At 34.1% G+C, this 22,111-nt stretch overlaps 1 protein-coding gene across 5 annotated transcripts in view; it reads left to right on the top strand.

The window, feature by feature from the left end:
- The window catches only part of plx (PTB_TBC1D1_like and TBC domain-containing protein plx), a 94,864-nt gene that overhangs the window by 17,760 nt on the left and 54,993 nt on the right, over positions 1 to 22,111 (top strand). For all 5 annotated transcript variants that reach the window (XM_017610499.1, XM_017610480.1, XM_017610506.1 and 2 more), the window contains one exon: positions 12,280 to 12,756. In XM_017610499.1, coding sequence (XP_017465988.1) covers positions 12,280 to 12,756 — 477 coding nt within the window. The remainder of the gene's footprint in view (positions 1 to 12,279; positions 12,757 to 22,111) is intronic.

Genomic DNA, 22,111 nt, shown 5'->3' with positions numbered 1-22,111 from the left:
TATGTGTGTAAACTTTATGCCAAACTATCATTATTTTAAATTGTATTTGCATCTTCATAAAAGGAGAACAAGATAAAAAATTTAACAAAAATTACAAATTAATGAAAATTATGTGAAGATTTACCATATTTTCGTTTATTTGCTCACAAAGAACATCACATTTCATGTTGCTCAACATTGTATTATGTTATCAACATTAAATTCAACAGAATTTTTACATTCCGACTTGAACTTTTCTAACGCTGTTAATTTTTCGTCTGCGAATAGTTTCCACTTTCAGTTTGCACCTTCTCTATCTATCTAAGTTCTCTGATATAACACACTTGTTTCATCAAATTTCAGCAAATTTCGCTACGAGATGCTTTTGAACAATGAACTTGTATTTTATTTGTTGAATATCCATTGAAATCATTTCAAGTGGAAAATAAATACTTGCAAAGGCACCGAGATTAACACTACATATGTACGATTATGTATATACATTAGGGTGGTCCAAAAATGCATGACGAAAAAGTAAAGTTGGAACTTTAATGCTCTCACGCCCTAGGATTGTTCTATATCTCGAAAAATGATACCCATGTTTTTCTGTTTTGAGATCAGAAAATATTTAGGGGTCGCTCAAAGCGCACAAAGTTTTCCATGTACAGCCTTGGCCAATAGTGTTAGGCACACCAATATATGATGATTTAAATTTTTATTTATTTATTTAATGTTTAATATTTCTTATAAAAGCCTAGCTAACTGTCTATGAATGAACATATAAATCTAGATTCCAATCTTTGTGCAGAAAAGATAAACATTCTGCGAAATTTCATCAAAGATGTCAAACTTTTTATTCAGATTCTTTAGAAAAAAATTTGGTATACAGTTTTGTAGTCCACTAAACTTTAGTATAATAAAGTGCAAGCTTCAAGTTGTTTAAGAATCCCGTTAATTTTTTATGATATTTTTAGCATTTTCTGCATACCAATTTTTTCCAAAGATCCTTAGTAAAAAGTTTGAAATTTTTGTGAAAATTTGCAGAATTTTTATATTTTCTTCACAAAGTTTGGAATTTGGATTTGGAAAACAAAGTTTCGTTGAAATGGTATAGAATTCTTGAAAATCAATTTTTTTCGATCGGAAAACTATATTTCTCTACAGGAGACTTCCAGAATAATACCCAATTTTACCATTTTCTAATACTAACGATTTTTTACGGGCCCCCTTTTGCATTTTTGTGGTTTTTAGGAGACCTATAAAAATAGAAATTTATTAAAAAAACGGTTTAATAAATAGTTGAGTGTTATTATTATTATTGGAATTCTCCTGAAGTGAAACAGAGTTTTCCGATAGAAAAATATTGATTTTCAAAAGTTCTATACCATTTCTACGAAACATTGTTTTTTCCCATGTAAAATACATGGAAAACTTGGAGCGCTTTGAGCGCCCTCTAAATATTTTTTTTTTTTTTTGATTTTAAAATAAAAATTTTTTTGAAATAGCACAATCGAAGGGGGTGAGAAAATTAAAATTCCGACTTGACTTATTTTGGACCAACCTAATGTACGTATGTATGCCAAACGAAGCAAGTGAAAGATAGCGAATTCTTTGAACATTACTAAAATATTCTTAATAAACCAAAAAAAATACTATTTTATGTATATATACATTATTTGTTTGGCCCGCCCTTTCCTCCAATTTGTGGTGTTCGTCTTAATGTTGCCACACAAAATTAGAGTACCACAGTTTTACGCAGCATCCGTAGCAAATGATTTTATGCGAAGCTTTTTCCAGGAAAAAGTCGACTCGGAGGTTTGCCATTGCCCGTCGTGGGCAAACCCGATTAGAAAATAAACTTTTTTGGATGTTACTCGGACCAAAAGTCGCACCTAGGCTCTACCGTGTAGAAGTATCCAACGTGGAGGTCTCGGGTTTAGCCACGCCCCATACAAATATTTATATATTTTTTTTAAATCGTTCTTAATTTCCCACAAGTAAAACATCATTCACTAAATATGACCACCTCACAAAAAAACTTGTCGCATTTTCATTATCATTTCCACTCACATTTTCATCCACTTCTGCAACATCGAAATCTCAAACTTTCAGACTCATCAACAATCATTCCGCTTCGCATTTGCTGCCGTCTTTCAAACGCGTTGACATTTCTCTTCAGGAAATGTCCTTAGACACAAACCAGTGTAACATTAAATGTGTATGTATGTATATGCGAATTGTGAGTCGCCGAGAAAAACATCAAATTGTTGCATAGGAAATGTCCTTTCATCGATTGCTGCTGCTTTGATTTTGCTGTGACTTTCATGAATGACATCATTGTTGGCATACAATTCTTTTCGTTTTCTATTTTCATTATCTTGCTTTTGTTTCAAAACTTTCATATTAAGCATACACACATTCACACATACATAGTATGTATGTACATGCGCTTCATTCGAAATCTACCATCGACACATTGTCATTTATGTAGTTCATGCAGCAGTCATTTTCACTGCATTGCCATTGTTGGAAAATTAAAAAAAAAAAACTCTTTTTGAAATGAACTTTATTATTGTTGTTGTTGTTGTTGGTGGTGGTGGTGGTCCATACCACACAACTATTTGTGTAATGCTGCTTTATATTTTTGTACATACATTCTTGCATATGGCTGGGGCATCCTTTCATTTCTTGTGCTCCTCTCTACTCGTTATTCGCCTCTTGGCTTTGGCACATTAAATACATATATTTCATATTTCCATTCGATTTTCAGTTAATGAATTGTTTCAGATAAAGATAGTAGATATGAGAAACATTACGCCCCACATTGACATTGTATGTAGATATATTTTCGCGTATTTTTATTGTATGATTTTTATGGGGAAATATTTTAACTGTCCTCTTTTTTAATAAAATCGATTGGGGCACATTTTATTGCTTGACTTTTTCACGTTGCAATTTTTAATATTTCTGTACAATGAATTGAAACAAATTAAAAAATTTACGGAGCGTTATGTTCTCTTACAGGAGAGTTCGGCAACTATTTATCTAGAAAACTGTTTTCTGTCATTCGAAAGACTACTGGTGATTTCGTTTCTACCGAAAAATGTCGCCTTTAGATTGTCCCTTTCTCTTTTGGTGTTCGGTTCATTTTTTAAAATGTCTCTTGTAAGGCAAAAAAAATGCACATTCTCTGCCCTTTGATGCTTTGTCAGAGGTGATGGTTGCCCTGAAAATCCGATGGTTGCTTAAAACGACAATGTTATGAGTTGCGTGAGCTTAACATGGACAAGAAGGCAAAAACATGCCCTTTTGCAGGGTTGATTGGAACATCTAAAACATTTTGCACCGGGGAAGAGCAACATTTTGTGGAAGAAACGAAGTCACCATAATTGAAAGATCTGCTTTTTCTGTTTGTTTTTTTTTTTTGGCAATAAATTATCAAACATAAATGAAATAAAAAAAAATATATATTTTTTCTTTTTAAAAAAATAAAGGCTAAAAATGAAAGGGCAATTAAATTGAAAAATATCAAAATTTAGGCAAACTGATTGAATAAGAGAAAATAATTAATTTGAATAAAGAATAAATTAAACAAATTCCAATTCCAACAAATTAAATGAAATTAAAAACTATATGTATAAGTTTTTTTTTACAAATATTGTAATCTGAAAGTTAAAAGCAAATTAAATAAAAAATAAAATAGGTTCCTAAAAATTAAATGAAACAATAAAAAAATATGTTTCTTTTTATTACAATAAAATCGAAAACTAATAAAATAAAAAAATGGTTTTTATAAACAAAATGAAAAAAAAAAAATATTTCAATGAAGTTCTATCACTTTTCGATTGCCCTTAGAACAAAATCAAAATTAAAATTTGTGATCCAGTGTTATTAAGCGATTCATTTTCGTAAAAACCACCCCATTAACTAAAAACGAGTTGCGTTCGGTAGCTACTCGACTTGAGTTAAATATTTACCCAGTTTTTCACCGTGGCTTTGGCGACCAAAGGTGGGAGTACTATAAGTGGTTGTGAATTTAGGAATACCTAGCCTGAGCTCTCTCGATCTAAATGATCAGATATCTCATTACCAGTTAGTTCTATTCAATTGCCAGCCAGAGTAAGACAAGAATGTTTTGTTTTTTAACATAATTTACTCAAGACTTGCATTGCCGAACCAGCCTGGAAGTATCTATTTAGACGGCTGGCCAATGCCTTAAGTGCAACTTTACTTGACCTATTTTCTACCATATAGACGAGATCCTGACCCTGCGTTAGTTTTGCAGATAACAGTAAAGATTCTACAATATATAGGCCAGCACCGAGTCTGCGGGAACTCAAAATTGTAGAATCCCTTCAGCAAAGCAAGAGTGGCATACCATCCTATGGCATTGAAAAGACATTGAAGTATAAATCTCTGTCTTCAGCAACTTACGCCGCCTCTCTCCTGCTGGTACCTTACCAGCATCCAGTTCTTTTAAGCCTCCAAGTTGCCTATTAAATAAACAAGCGAATCTGTGTCTATGATGCAGGCGCTTCTTACGAACAGCACTTCCTCAAGAAATGTTGCGGAGTGAAGGGCAGCTCTGGATTTGCTACATACTGATCTTGATGTATGTATATCTGTACTGGGTCCCGTCGCACAGCGGCGTAGCTGGCAAGAGCTACCTCTGCAAGTGGCAGGCTTTCTACCCAATATGTGATCCTCTGCCAAGGTGTTGCCGATAGGACTGAGCTCCTGCTGCTCAATGATTAGTTGTCTGATGTGGTCATGTTTATCTGTTAGCGATAATGGACCTCAAATGATCTCTCCAATGCCAATGCTGACCTAACTACCCGGACGGGCTATTTTAAGCTGTCAAAGGATCCAATAGCATATCTAACGGTTTCTTAAACTATGCATGCATGCTGTGCCATTCCTAAGGTTCACTTAAACACATTGAGATACAGCTGGAGTTGTTTAGTGAGCCTACACCACGTTTATCTAATTTTGATTCATGTAACATTTCATAAATTCTTTAAGTATAGCTATTGAATATATGTAATTGGATATAATAAAATTATAAGCCTTCCTCAATTCGAACAAGTGTGGCATATTGTAACGTCGTTAATAGTAAATTTAATGATGTATTAACGATCACAAGTTCAAGTCTTATTACTGCAAATGATGGTATAATAAAATAAAATTATATAATTTGTAATAGCTGTGCGAATAAATATGTCGATAAATAAAGAAGAAAAAAAAAATGCTCAAACGGTCTTTGATGTCATTTACTATTCGCTAATTTGTCTACACAGTTTGGCGCCTGTTTAACGGTGTCTCATTTATTGTTAGCGTATTTTAACTACTAGTTTTACTTATTTTATTTATATTTACTACTTCAATTATGGAATATTAAAAATTACACTCGTGATGAAAATAATAAATGTGTGTAATATTTGAATCGAAAAGGCATAACAACTCTGAAGTGGCCCGGAAATAGCACAGATTTGAAGCAATCTTAAGCAGGAATCACACGATTTGTACATTGGAGTATACTTTATACATATTATTTTACCATTTTCAATACCCATGTTCGTGAATTAATAAGGCATTCACATTGAGCCACTAACTCGTGTTTATGGGCCATTTTGGAGTTTAAGCCTTAACTCTACTCTTAAACTCGGAGTTTACCATACAAAAAATTTCGTTAAACTCTCCTTAAACACCACTTTTATTTGGAGTTGATGCGAATGCAACCCTTTTTTTACCCGATTCGGTTTGTGTCTTTGATAATCAAAACTTGCAACCAACTTGCCGACAGTTAGTCTGTTCCCGTACTGCAGGATTTAATCAGAATTAGTCCGAAGTCGTTCTGTGCGCGTAAGTCTAGAATATCAACAATCTAGCGATGCAAAAACCAAAAATGTGGCTCGACAGAACTTTTTGTGCTGATTTCAACCCTACCAAAATTACCTGGCGAAATCAAAATATAAAAAAGATATCAATGGTTAAAGTTAAATTTTCAGATTTTTTTAAAGATTAATATCTTCTTCAACATAACCTATTAGAAAACTAATGACATCAAAATAAAGATAATTCATTTTTCTTTTACGTATGTATTTAATTTATATGCCTTTTTATATTTTTAGTCCAGAAATACTAAAAAACAAAATAAAATAAAAATATATATTTTTAAGTGTCGTTTATATAAAATTAGTTCTAAAACTGGTAGTATATACCTTGCATAAAAGTCATTTAAATAATGTTGAAATTAGCATCAATAATTTTTTAATCAGTCAACTAGTTTCCGAGATATTAAACACATAAGAAATAGTTAAGTTGAACTTTAACCTCTTTTATTGGCTTTGGTTTTTATTTGTACCAAATAATTTTGGTATTGTTGAAATTAGCGTAAAAAGTTCTATCGATCCTTATTTCTTGTTTTTTTTTATAGCTAAACGGTTGGTATTCTAGACTTATGTGGTATTCTAGACTCCTGTAGTACGGGAACAGACTAAATGAGAATAAGAAAAAGTAAACAAAAAAATGTCAAATTAAACTCCGAGTTTCTTAAACACCCCAATGTGAACGCTTGACAGTTGTTCATAAACTCAAAACGTTAAACTCGAGTTAATGGCTCAATGTGAACGTAATATAACACTTCGTATGTTACTCATACGCCATGCTGCACAAATATGCTTTTTCAGATTTTGTTCTAATTCGAAATATTTTGTTTAGAAATGCTTGTATATTAGGTTGCCTTTGGTATTTAGTGGGGCTGAGAGTTCTATCAAGATTTTTAAACTATTCTTATAATACGGATATTCAAATATCTGAATAAAAAAAATTCGAATATCCGGGTATGCGAGTAGTGTATATGGGCATTTCTCTTCGAATTGGGCATTACTATTTGTATACAATTTTTACTAGTAATATTTAAAATATTTAAGATTAATTAATGTTCAACGTTTGAAATGTAAAAATCTTTCCAAGTGCTTTTATTAGCCGAAATATCTGACGCATTTTCGGTTTACATTTTTATGGAAATACCCATATTTATTTTGCAATTTGATAAAGTATTTTTATCCGTTTGATAAATGCAGTTGATTTGACGCAGTCAGAGTTTTGGCATTGAATTGGACCAAATTTGTTGGTTTTTCATTAATTTAAAATTCGAGAAAAATCCATATGCCATTGTTATTTGACAGTGGGCTAGGCTTAACAAAAGTTGCGAAATTTGTGAAAGTTTTTTAGTAAAAACTTTCAAGAAAATCGATTGGTACCTACGTGTTTTTCGAAAATCAACATTTACAAAAAAAAAAAAAATATATGTTATGAAAATACGGTTTTGAAATTTTTTTTTTATGTTATTCCAAAAGTGTTTGAAAATGAAAATTTTCAAAACGAAAATGGTCCTAATCTGGCCATTTTCAAAAATTGATATCTCGAAACCGCTGGACAAACCAAATTTAAAAGAAGCAGGGAGGCCTCTCTCATCTAGTTTTACTAAACATACAAAACTATTAAACAAATCGGTGTTGCAAAAGCAATTTTTGGTATTAACTATTTATGAAAATATAATATAAATGAAAGTTGCACACTTTAAATAAAATTCACAGTAAATAGATTTTGATAATGCTTTACATGGAAGAAAACGCGCAACACACTTCACAAAAAAATTCTAAAAAACAAAATGCACTTCGAATGGGCTCCAAAACTGCATACTAAAAATTTTTCTAGAAATTCTGAATAAAAATTTTGAAATTTTTTTTTTAATTTTTGTTAACTTTATACAAAGTGTAAAACTTTGGTTTATGTTATAGAATGAATTATATTTTCATAAATAATTAATGTTTTTCATGAAAATAATTGTGAAAATTTTATTAGAACAAGGTGTACACTTTCATTTGTTGCCGAGTGTATCTACAACGGCTGCTGAGTTCAATAGTCCTCCAACAATATCCACTACATGTTGCTACATACATATGTATATGTATGTATTTGCTATTTGTTGACCCAAAACCTTTGCTTAAATAATACATATGTACATTCACAACGACAAAGCAAATATTTGCAATGTATTGCATGTATGAGCATGTTCAACTTACGCACCCCCAAGCAGGCTAATAATTATTTGTTGCACAATTACTGTACTTTATGCGCAGGTTTTCTCTCTTTTATTTATTGTTCAAGTTATAGTTTTTTTTATTGTACATATTTGTTTTGCTCATTATAATCGCATTCAAAACCGTTGTGGCAATATATCTACCATTTCCCATCCATTAGTTATTTGCGTCACAAATTGTCGTAACAATCAGTATTTTCTGATATACGACTTAACTGTATACAAACATACATACATAGGCACCTCTCAATTATTTATCTAAATTATACTTATATACAGACGGCAAATTGCTATGTAAATGTGTAGGAGGTATGTATGTATGTATGTATGCACTCACTGCCCTTTATCTATGTACACACGGTCGGGATGAGCAGGTTTTTTTTTTTTTTTTAATTGAAAGCTTAAAATGATTGATATAATAAATTAGCTAGACACATCTTGAAAAATATCGCTTTCTGAAAATAATATAAAAAAAAAAACATTTGTATTGCCGCCGTAATTAAATTGGGAGAAAACAGAATCAAAGTAGAAAACCAAGGAAAGCGACTGAATTTGAATTGAATTTCTGGTTTCTGTTTTTATTATGAAAATTGCTGCATATTGACCGGTATGCAGTAAAGTACTACAGTCGTTTCTTTTCTATGCCAAGTGAAGTCAAGTCCTTCTCCACTTGGTCTTCCCATCGCAGAGGAGGTTTTCCTTTTTTCTCTCTTAACAGCCTCGCGACCCGCACTAAATACACTCAGAGCTGGAGCATTTCTCTCCGTTTGTTGGCTATGATCAAGCCAGCGGAGCCGCTGTATTTTAATTCGCACTTCTAAGAATGAGGGTAACACCAACAGCCTACAGCTCCTCAAAACCTCCCAGTCATAGCTAAACCAAATATTCAGCCAGTTTCTGAAGGTAGCTTCGATGGCTGAAAATGAAGGGGCTAAAACTGCGGGCAGAACCAAAAAAAAATACTTGGTTTGAGCCAAATGGTCAGCTGTTTTATTACCAGCTATCCTGGAATGACTTGGCACCCAACGTTAAACAACCTCCACATATTTTCTACCACGTAGTCAATAATCTAGGGTAGAGCTTCATAAAGTGGGTTCCGCGCAACCCAAGGGTTTTTAGGAGTCGCTACTAAGTGATTCGTATTGATGGACTTGTCAGTTTTGTTATAAATGAATCTCAAAAATTGCCCAAAGGAAAAAATAAAAAAAGCGTTTTGAGTATAAAAAATCACAAGTAACACTCCCCCATACATGGGTTTTTTGGGATTTTTTCAAGATAGAAAGTTATCTGCAAACCAATATTGTAGAACTTAGGAAAAATTAAGAAAATGCTGCACTTATTCCGAAAAACTTAAACAAATGACAGTCTTTGGAGCTTAATATTACAAGATGAATCAATTTGGCGATGTCTATGAATTTATATGAAAAGTTTTCAATAATAATATCAAGCTTACCAGATTTAAATTTTTGCACACCCAGATGGCGCGACCCCTAAAAATTTAAATTCAAATAAAAATTTTGAAATTTAAATTTTTAAGATTTTCAAATTTTCAAATTTTCGTGGATAACTTTATGTTGTATGTAGACCAAAATAAAAGGGTGCCCTATATAAAATTTAGATGTTGATTTTTTAAGGTATGGTACTCAGAAATGCCTTCTCAATCTCCAACAAGTTGAAAGTCGTGCTATAAACAAATTAGTTTTTCAGAACATTTATAAAGCCAAAGCTCCTCGACATAAGCTGTTATTAAAGGAAGGAGGAGGGAATTTAATAACAAAATTTTTTTGAGTCTCCATCTATTATGCTAAAACAAAATTGGTATAAAATAAATTTGGAGATTGCCAATTGCGAAAATAGGGTTTATTTTCCTGAAACCGTTAAAAAATGAATTAGTCCGGTAGGTAGGTGGCACAGGAGTCAAAATATTTGGAAAATCTGTATTTGTGGTCCAATTTTTTTTTCATACTTAGAACGTTGATTTGATTACTTAAATGGAAAGAAATAACGCCACAAAAAAATTAGCCGTTAACTTTGGAGCCATTTTTCTCCCGCCTTTTCCTGCAAACGAGCCGTATTAATATTTATATAACCAACCTAGCTCCTCTGTTCAAAAAGTTCACAGCCAACTTTCATAAAAGCAAACAACTAAATATTAGAAGTATAACGAAAGTACAAGTATTTAAAAACTTTTCATATCTCTTCGAGCAAGATTGAAAAATATTTATTTGGAAGCAATGGAACACTAATTGACTTTAAATTGACATTTAACAAGGCGAAGCAAGGAAAAATGTCAATTACGAAAAAAACTAATAAGGAAATTGAACTTTCAGCGCATATCCTGCAAAAAACTCAACTCGAAAGTTGGCAAGCAACCGCTCAACTCAAAAGTGAAACGATATTTTAAGAGGAAATCCGCGCTGACTGCTCTTTTCCGTTGCTTAATTGAACGCCTTTTTTTGCAGCATCCTTACACTTTTGCGATTATCAAACTTTGTTTTGCACTTAGCAGATTTTTTGCTGCGCAGATTTTTTGCTGCGAAAAAACACGATATTTGTTTTAATTAATTTATATTTCACTTTGTCTTCAAGTGAAAGAAAAACAATAAAAAAAAACAACATGAAAAAGGAAGGAAAATTAAATTATATCAGTAAATATGAGGAAGGGTGGCAAAAGGTTGGAATTTAAAATGTGAAAGAAAATGAGATTATTGAATAACTAATTTGACAATGGAAAAGTTTTGCCTTTCAAGCAGCCAGACACCAAGGTAGCAAAGTTGTTACACTTTTTTTTTAGAGTGCGCAGTTGCCAGCCAATTTGCACAGCAGCCAACAGCTGCGGTGTCAGCTGGAGGGATAACGCGTGTCTCAACTGCGGCATAAGCAGGCCATTTAGAGCAACGTGCAGGCAGCGGTGCCTGGTGATTATGCTTGAGATTGTTGACTACGATAAGTTGGCCTTATGGCTGCTGTGTTTGGTTTCTCTTTTTCATATACATTTTTTTTATATTCCATTTTAATATTTCATACTTCGCTAAGCCATTATAATATGCACTTTGCATGCCATGCAGCTATGCGACAAGCGAAGTGGAAACTACGCTACTGCAGCTTTGTTGCGTGTGTACAAGAGATTTTGTAGATTTCCCCCAAACCAGGGTTGCCACTTTGGTAAATGATTGCCAAAATTGGTAGAACAAATTTGGGTGGGTAAAAAAGTAAATTTCTTTCCATTTTGGTAAATTTTTGTTAAAGTATTTTCTTTGAACAACAAATAAAACTTTTCGTTCTCGCACTTTATTTTTCGTAGTTAAATATCTTTGTTTTATAAATTTCTTTCCAAAAGTGTGGTCTACTTTATTGCGTTAAATTTTAGATTAATAAAATAAAAAGAAAAAATGGACAGGTATCTAATTACATATTATTATTGTTGGCAAAAAATTAGAAAAAAATCAACGCCAGTTTTTATAAACGGCAATTGTTAAATAAAAAAAATTTATAAAAGACCGGCGGCAAAAAAAAATAAAAAAGTAGCGGGAATTTTTAGCTGTATATTGTTGGTAATACCTAAATTCCTTAGGCTTAATTAGACGACAATTTTTGGAATTTTTCTAAATATTGTATATAGCTTGAGTCCTTCTTTTTTATGGATTTGGTTAAAGCGCAAACAATATTTTTATACAACAAAATGCAAAAAAAATTTTTACCTGAAAATCATTGTGAATATAAAATAAAAATCACCAAGCGCTTTGTTGAGTCACTGTATTTGTCTATGATAACTCCAGTTGAAATTTTTTCAAATGTCGAGTTTTGTTGATGCCTTTAGTTTCATCACTTTTCCTTTTGGTTGAAGAAAACCGAGATTATGCCATTAACATGATCTCAAATACCATATAGTCAGTTAAATAAAAGGTTCCTTATTAAAAATTTTTCATTTTTATAGAACTAACTAAAAAAAAATATAAAAACTATTTAAATAACCAGAAAATTTTATTGTTAGATATTTTTCAAATTTGGCAGATTTTTCTCAAGTGGGTGGGAAGTATTTTTTTTTCGTCGGTGGCAAGCCTGCCCCCAACACTTAACTGTTTTTTCCACAGCAGTTCGCATTAAATTCACATTTAAATTCCTTTTTAATTCTAATTCCTTGCTCTTTATTTACATTTTTTTTTCACATTTTTTCTCTCCTTCCCTTACAGCTGTCCGTTGGCATCGAAAATGGCATACTCGAGTCGTACAACTCCGATTTCGAATTACAATTCAGTCATCCACTCAAGCATATTGTCGGCATGTGCCGCATCGTTCACAAGCAGAGCAACGCAAAAAGCGCCGGCAATGGGTTTCTTCAATTGAAGGCTTTCACTAACGGTGGCAATAGCAGCAACAATACGAATGGTTTTAAGTCAAGCAATACCACTGGTGGACCTCTGACCACCTCCACTTCGTATGGTTCACTATCTTCGAGTGCCGCACTGCGTGAAAGGGAACGCGAGCGCGAGCGCGAGCGGGAGAGTGCTAATGGCGCAGAGGGTGGTGCAAATGATGCAGCGAATGGTGGAAATGCAAATAATTTCATGGAATTCCTTGGTCCCATCACCGGACTGGTGTACTTGATGAAGGATCCACGCGATCCGCTCTTACATATATATCTCTTCGAATGTGAAGCTGTTGAGGAGGTAAGTTTGAAAATTTGAAATTGAAAAGTATTAATTAAGCTTAAATAGTACTTAAGTCATTTTGCAAACAAGTTTCTCTGCTCTTCATTTTGCATTTGTGGAAATCTTAAAAAAAACAGTCCACTTAGTTACGGTAAAGCCATAGAGTCTAATTTCCAATACAGCGTGAATTCCTACATAACTATGCTACCTCTTCTCATCTATAAATTACCGAATTTCCTGTCAACTTTTACCTCAAGACACCGCTTCAGTACTCAAACTCTTCAAGTGGTCATCTGAATTTTAAGGCGTATTATATGGAGACCTTTTCCTCATCTGCTTCCTCTTCAAGAAAACTTGAGTATTAACGTTTGCTTTGGAGCTTCTTACCTATTTACTGCAGCAAAACCGGTGTGATTAAATATTTGCATTTGATACTTTTTTGAATGAAACCTTTACGAGTTCAAAGTTACCGATTGATGGGCGTTGATCACAACCTGACTCTATATACATACAATACATATAAAGGTCTGAAGATCCCAGGATTGCCGATACTTTCCATTATATGTATATTAGGGCGGGTCAACTTTTTTTTACTATGCGCGTATAACATAAGAAGATTCTAAGTGTAATTCTAAGCAAATTTTCCGAAGAAACTTGGGGTCTCTAATCAATTTGGAGTTTGCCAAATGTGTAAATGTTTACTATTGCGTCCTCTGAAGAAAGATTTGAGAATATACCCCTTATAGCATGTTTTTATAAAAGCATATAAGCCTTCTGTACGACACTAGAGCATAATGCTAAGAAACCTATTTTCGCAATTTGGCAAACTCTTAAATTGATTAGAGACCCCAAATGTCTTCGGCAAATTTGCTTAGAATTACATTTAGAACCTTCTTATTTTATACGCGCATAGTAAAAAAAAGTTGACCTGGTTTCTTCGACAAATTTTCTTAGCATTACACATAGAATCCTCTTATGCTTTACGCGCGTAGTCGAAAAAGTCTCCCATACAAATTGACCCGCCCTAATGTACATATATCCATCCTTGATTTGAATCTCGACATTGCATGGAACGGTTTATGATTTTTAGCAACTACCGCCAAAGCAGTGGACTTCAAAAATATAATCCAAATCGTTCTACCCGACCAACAATTAGGATCATATCAATGCTTTGTGTGTGAGTCGCAGGTTGCTGAAAGCTCTTTATCTTAGCTAGCATTGTTTGCTATATCTTTCTTAGAAATACTGAACCTCTTGACTTCTCTCCACTTTTATTCCCTTTCGAAGTCTCCAATATTTGCCGGTTCGACTTTTTTCAAAAACAAAACTCACTAACTGTTTGAGTTCAGAAATAAGGCAAACCCTTTGGTCCTCGATCGGACCCCTTATAGTATCATACAGGATCTATACACCTCAACTATATAAAGCAATACGTAGAATAGAAAAATTGAGCAATCGTCTTGTTTTTATCCCCACTATATCACTCAAGACCCAAAAGTTCCAGCACCCGTGTAGCCCAGTCTACTTCTCTAAAGTGCGTAACATTCTCAAAGTAAGTGTCTTACGGATTCAGGCACTTCCTCGCCTTTGCATTTCCTGCAGAATTCATTACAAGACACTACGAGTCTCTACACTTGCTTCTTCAATGTGACCTGTCAACCGATCCATGGCCAAGGAAACATATCCTTTGTTCCACTTAAGAAGGCCTCGCGATTTTTTCCAAGTATTAATCTAACCACATGAATTTGTTGAAGGTTATAGGTAGGTAGGTATATGTGGCTGCCACTGCTGCGGAGGGACACACATAGGCCATGAAATGAAGGCCCGTTGTGATACCAGGACTAAGAGTTTTCGCTCGCCCTTTGTAACCCATTTTGAATCTTTGACGAAACCCGCCAGGCATCTAGGGTTTAAAGTTCCCAATTTGTCAAGGTCATTATTGAAAGGAAACCCCTGAAAGCGCAGCCTACTTCTCGATAATGCCGGGCATTTACAAAGAAGGTGAAGAACTGTCTCCTCTTCCTCATAATTCTTGCAACTTCTGCAGCATCTATGGTAAGGCACTCCGAGACGTTCTGCATGTCTGCATATAAGACAGTGACCCGTTAGAGCACCGATTGTATGAGATATATCCTCCCTCTTTAGAGAGTATAGACTTCGAGACCTTTTTCGATCCCACCTAGGCCAAGTTTGGCTAGAAATTCGACAGGTCGTAGTTTGCATCCATCTCTCGCTCGCGCGAGCATAAATAAATTCACTTAAAAGCAGCTTGCAAGTGACGAAGGGCATACCAATGCGTTCTTTATTCGGAAGAATCTGCTTGGTCGTGCCAAGGTTGTTATGGTATAAGGGTCTGATGCCGGTGGCTGAATGATGCGGCAATTTAACGAACAAAACCATCAAAAAAGGGTCTGCGAAGCGTGCTAAGAGAAAGAAGGTACTGCGAAGCGTATGTAACGGGTGATTTTTTTGAGGTTAGGATTTTCATGCATTAGTATTTGACAGATCACGTGGGATTTCAGACATGGTGTCAAAGAGAAAGATGCTCAGTATGCTTTGACATTTCATCATGAATAGACTTACTAACGAGCAACGCTTGCAAATCATTGAATTTTATTACCAAAATCAGTGTTCGGTTCGAAATGTGTTTCGCAAACCCAATTGCTGCGAACGGCGACGAATCGACATTTCACGGTCTTCAGCAACACTCTCAGAAACAGACGCAATATTCTCTTCTGTACGCACTGTACGCATTCGTGTGGTTGGTTTAATGTCCAATAAAGTAAACTGAGTGCGAAACTTGGTCACAATCGCATTAATTGTTTGCTCACTTGGTCGATTATGTAGACCATAAATCGGACGTAAAGCGAACCGAACACTGATTTTGGTAATAAAATTCAATGATTTGCAAGCGTTGCTCGTTAGTAAGTCTATTCATGATGAAATGTCAAAGCATACTGAGCATCTTTCTCTTTGACACCATGTCTGAAATCCCACGTGATCTGTCAAATACTAATGCATAAAAATCCTAACCTCAAAAAAATCACCCGTTAGAGAAAACCCGTTATTTCCGCCATGTATCATGTCGTGCAAGTTTCCGAAGGTGTCAGTTCCTAATTGATAAAGCCAGAGACTTATTTGTTTCTTTTTTTTTTGCAGAGTGTAAGATCTTACAACAAACCGTAGCTTGCCTGAAATCCTCACATTGACCAGAAATTCATGCAATGTATTTTGAAGATTTCTTTTTGAAGTTAATTTAAATAGTGCATTTTCTACGAATACAACTGCAATATCTTTTATGCGGCGCCCAACTGCATGACTGAGTAAAATGTCATCACCGCCAAATAGCACATTTGCAATTCGGATTATAATGAATGACATTACGAAGTCCTCGTAAAAGTTTCCATTCACATTGCTGGGTGAGTTTTGTGTTGGCAGTGAGTGACATACAAAATTCAGTGCATGAATGAGAATAGAAAAACCGCTAAAGATTTTATTAAAAATTTAAGTAAGAAAAGAAAACAACGCAGGACCGTACAGGAGTACCGACAGATATTTTTTAATAATATGTCGCCTTAGGATACCTGTAGAAAGCCGCCTTTCTATCCAAGAAACGAGGAAGCAAAATATATGTTGTAATATGTTGTCTAAAATAAAAAAAAATAAAAATCGTGGAATCCGTTGTAGTTATGTTATTGCTATATATGTTTGTACTTGCAAACAAATGTGCAAACTCAATTCCCTTCAATCAAATCGTGTGTGTGTGTGTATAATTTTATTTTCGGGGCGTTAACCAACTTGGCGCCATTGCTTGCTTGTATTCAGTCAGCAATTTGTGTCCTAATTCAACAACAACCAGGAACTATAAATAAAGGACTTGCATGCAATTTACTTTGCGCTCATACAAACGTACATATCTAAATATGTACATATCTATGTACATACATACATATGTATGTATATATGTTTGTTATGAAAACAACCCAGCCGGCAAAAAAAGGAATAAAAAAACATTCTAGAAGCCCTTCTCTTAAATACTTTTTAAGCGATAGTCTTTTTTTGGTAGAATATGACTATTCTGTTTATTTAAAACTTATAATTGAAGGCTTTTTAAGCTTAAACCCTTCTGTCGTCTTAGGAGATTTTTTTACAATAAAAAAAAATTTAAAACTAATTTTATTTATAAAAACTCGATTTTTTTTGGAGGTATTTTCAATTGGGTCCAGTTCACCCATCTTAATATTTTTCTTAAATATTTTGGTGAAGGTCTTAAAGCATAATACATTTTACAGTTTCGATGGAAAAGCAGTACCGATTTTTTTTTTGTATTAGATGGGAATTGTATGGGAAAAAATTACCTACCAATTGATGCACATACAAATATAAGTACAAAGACGCAAGAATACATATGTATGTATATACACCTGTTGAAAATAAGCTTAGCTAAAAAGTCAACCTTATTTTTTCATCCATGAAATGACCTCAAAATGCAAATTTTCAAACCAACTGCCTATTCACATGTCCATTCCGCATACAAACATATTTGCCTATGCATACGAGTACATACATACCTTTTGCAGGTTCCTACACCACACCAAAATGCGAATGCTTGAAAAGGCCATTTCAAATGACACCCGCTATTAGTGAGCTATTAAATCGTGTACGTATACATACATACATATGTATGTATGTGTATATACGATTAATTCCACCAACTTTTATTTATTTGATATGTTTTATGCAAATAGTTGCATGTCCTTTTAATGAGCTAAATCGCTTTATAAATATGGGTCCGCAGTCTTTTGTTTAGCTTACAGAAAGAAGCCTATTAGTGAAGGTTTTGCGTTTGTTTTTTCGTTTGTTTTCTTTGGCTTATGCACGACCCCTTTTCTAAAATTCTTTGAAATTTGCTATTCAGTGAAGTGTAAAAAGTGGATAGTAGGAACAGAGCTCAGCAACTAAAGAATTTTCTTAAACAAATAATGAAATAAAAAAGGATTTTTCTCTGAAGCTAAAACGCATCTATAGATAGGCCAGAAGGTACAAAATAATGGATTTCATTGATTTTTCATAAAAAGTGAAGTTAGCAACTTTTCACGCTAAGCTAGCGATATGTAAGTTTTATAATCAATTTATCGTAAATTTTAAATAGTTGTATTTCATGGTAGGTTTAAATGCTTTCAGATATTGAATTTTTACTCATATTCATAAAAGTTATGATTCAATGTGAATCCCGGGATTACTTAAAAACAATCCCGAAATGCCGTGATCACAATTTTTCTCATATTCTGGCATCTCTAGCAGGTATGTACGTACAATAGTTGTTTAACTTGCTAGCGATCTGTTTAAAAATTTTAACTAATGCTTAGAATTTAAGCGAGAATAGCACGGCCATTGCACGTCACTAGCAGATTGGCGAATCGAAAACATCATAATTTTCCCAGTATTTATAGGCATCAGTACATACATACATCCACTGCTCAAAAATAAAAAATATGTATATCCAAAATTATTTAAATGATCACATTCGTGGTTGTACAATGAACCCAACGAAATTTTGCTTAAAACATCATTATCAAATTGTCTGAACATGCTACTCATTGCTACATATTTGTGTTTTACTCACCACATAATCTCATTTCAAAAAAAATCTGTTTTATCTAATAAATCTCTCTTCGCTTTTACTCGGTATTTCTCTTAAGCTTACGAGCGTGTGTGTGTGTGTGTGTTTTTAATGCACACGATCATTTTTAATATCTATAAGATTTAATAAAATATGATTAAGCATTTATGACGACATAAGTCACTGCATTCGCAGCTGATTTGGCAATTTCGTTGGCATATTCTTGATCTGTTGTATTTCAAAAAAAAAAAAAAAAGAACAAAAGAAACAATTCGGCCGGTTTTCGATACACTATCGCAACGCGCTTCAAGTTGATGGCAATGCACATTTGATGGTGAACCGGCGTCTACGTAAAATGCTGACGCAAAGTAAATAATCAAAGTTGTAGTTGATGAATATTTTATAAAAAAAAAAAAAACGGCAGTTGTGTGCTTACATACTTACTTATGTGTTAATGTCTCGAAAGAATGAGGAGTAGGAGGGGAATGTGTGGATACATGAGTTTCTCTGTAATTATTACAGGTTTTTATATGTGTGTATGATAGGAAAAAAACGATAAGTAAAAACTATACAAACAAATTTTATAAAAATATGTTGAGTTTAATTAATATGTAAACTTTTAAAAATAAAATAAACATAGTTGCGGTCAAAATGCACAACGCCCCGAAACAAAATATTTTATTTATTTAAATATTTATATTTTAAATGAAAATTATTGAGAATTAATAAATAAAGTTATAGATAATTGTCATTTTGAATTTTGCTGCTATTATTTTGACCGTAACTGTATATGTCGCTTACACATTTTTCTACATGTTTAGTCGAGCTTCTCCTTTAAAATATACTCACTCCGAATGGAAAACTTTAATCTTATGAGAAACTTTTTCTTGCGTGGGTTTCCACTGTATACCTGTCAGAACTGAGAATCGACTACTGCCCAGTTGGACTTTGGAACTTGCATGACATGGTTTTCGCCCAGCGCTCACTGAGCCAATCTGTGCGAGGACAATCCATAGGTTGTCATAGAAACTTCTATGTGATCTCTGTTAAGAAAACAGATCTTTAAAGTGGCCGGCGTGCCAATTCATCAGTCATACAGTTTTATGCAATGTCGCTTAGAACTGGAACACAAATCAGCCTAATTCGGAAATAATCCCCCCACTACATACGAGTATACCGGTGAGTAGGCAGTCTATTGCCTCCATTATAGCTGCCGCCTCTACCTAAAATATGCTGCAAATTTCAACTGCCTGAAGCAGTGATTTGCGGAGAGTTTCTGATAGGATGCTCCTCATCAAAATCTGCCGTCGAACTTCGACCCATCCGTGAAGCTGTTGATTGGACCTTTGCTCCAGAGACTGCCACACTCCGGTTCGCCTTTTTATAGTGATGTAGTATGTGGAGAAGCATCCGAACGAAATTAGCTCCGATCCATTTCTTCAGAGTTGAATTTAAGGCTTCCAAAGATTACCAAGTGCTCAACAACTAGTTGAAGGTGAAACCACCGCTTCTTAGCGTGATGACGGATCGAACTATGGCAACCTTACCATAAGCCTAACTAAGTTATTGTCGACTCCGAGCTTAGTCGCATTATAAAAATGCCCTTCGATATCGAGACAGACACCAACCACGAAGTCTTTGTTCTTAAAAGACACGTCTATAACTTTAAAAACTGTTTTCAAGGCAAATTCCACAATACTTAGAGGGACTCAATTGCTCTCGAGGAATTCTTTGTCTTATGTACCGGTCTATCAGTCTCTTAATGGTGTTCAAATAGAAGAGGAGAGGCTAATTGGTCTAAAGGCCTTCGGACACGAGTAGGAAATTTATCCTGCCTTGGGAATAAACGTTACCCTCACAGTCCTCGAAAAGTATCTTCCTTAATTGTCCACCAGTAGGCTTTCACTCGGCCAAAATCCAACCAAGAAGAGGGCCTGCTCAGCGGTCGCGAGCTTTCGACGGTGCTGTGACATACTGTAATGAACTTCTCTACGGGATCATTAATCGAGTTTGCGGTAAGACAAAAGCTCTCCTGATGGCTTCTAAGATTAAAGGTCCCAGTTGTCATTCTGAGATTGATTAAGAGGAAAAAAAATTTTGCAAATGGGTAAGGGAATAAATTTAGCAACGTGTGTATGTACCTATGATATCGTTATCGAGACTACAACTGATTTCTATATAGACTCACGTTATCATTATCAATTTAACAACTTCGTTTTCGATATCTTTACTGTTACCGTTAACGATAAATGAATATACATTGTTGTAGTTATCGATACATTTTCATTTTAAACTAATTTGGTTTAAATCCGATTATTGGATCACGAAGAAATTAACGATAATCTTAAATTTTTATATGAGAATTGAAGCAAGTTTTGTTTTTTGCTTAAAAATTACTTGTTTGGTTTTTCTAGGCATTCTAATTTTAAAACGCCGCATTTTTATTAGCTAAACCTTTTACTGTTCTTTTTAGGATTTTCAGTACATAATATATATAGTATGCATGTGCCGTATTATATAAAAATCTAGAAAAAAATAAGAATTTAAAAATGTCCATAATAAATCAATTTGTTCAATTTAAATTGCTTGCGATCACGAAAAGCTGCGCGCTCAGCAGTGATCGTCAATGCATTTCAATTATTTATGGTACTCGTAAAAATAGGTGCAGATGTACCAGTGCAATATGAAGGCAGAAATATATGCATTTGCATATGTATGTACATTAGAGTGTACCAGAAAAAAAAATTCGCCGTACATCCCTGAGTCTAAACTAATTTGGCAAGGCAATGTGGAAAAAAATTGTCTGCCTTAATGTAGGGGTCGCCTTTTTACATTTTTATACCCGAGCGCACTTGTGCACCAGGGTATTATAAATTTTTTCATATAATGGCTGTTTGTACCTTGGCTGTTTGTAACAGGCAAAACGAATCGAGATAGATATAGACAAATGATCAGAATGAAAAGAGAATTTGATTAACCGGTGACTGTCTGTCCGTCTGTCCGTCTGTCCATCTGTGTACACGATAACTCGAGTAAAAATTAAGAGAAACTTGGTACGTCCACTTCTTTCGGGCGTAGGACGGATGGTATTGAAAATGGGAAAAATCGGACAGTAACCACGCCTACCTCGCATATAACGGTAACTGCGATATTTTAGTAACTACTGAAGATCATTCAATCAAAATTGATATTTACAATAAGTTTTAAACGAAAAATAAGAATATTATAAATTTTTTGGAAAATGGGCGTAGCCACGCCCACTTATGGTGACATAGAAGATACACGGACACTTATGGCACTCAGATAGCACTCAACCTCAGTTTCCTTATCTTCAAAGAGAACATAGTTTTTTTAACAATATTTTTTTCTATGCTTTAAATGCCTGCATTGGTTTCTTTCTTTATTATGATTTTTTCGGATCAATCTTAAAAAAACTACTAGACATAAAAGAAGAAAGTGTGCACTGTAATTCTTAACCAAATTTTCGTGATTTGCTTTTGATGTTACATATCGACTACTGAGTGGAAGATCGACCTATCTCGGTAGCCAGTTCGAAAACGCCCTATTTCAAAAAACTTTTCAAGAACGCCCTATTTCAGAATTCGTTTCCAACACGCCCTATCTCAGTACATTTTCAATACATTTTGAAGTGACATAGGGCGTTGTTCTTCAACAAAATTTTGAGATAGTGTGTTTTTTAATAAAATTCTGAAATAGGGCGTTCTTGAAAAGTTTTTTGAAATAGGGCAT

Source organism: Rhagoletis zephyria, unplaced genomic scaffold (genome assembly GCF_001687245.7).
Source record: "Rhagoletis zephyria isolate East Lansing unplaced genomic scaffold, Rhagoletis_zephyria_1.1 Rzeph_scaffold_00012, whole genome shotgun sequence".
Classification (NCBI taxonomy): Eukaryota; Metazoa; Arthropoda; class Insecta; order Diptera; family Tephritidae; genus Rhagoletis; species Rhagoletis zephyria.
The sequence above is the reverse complement of the archived record's forward strand: the minus strand, read 5'-3'. Positions and strand labels throughout refer to the sequence as shown.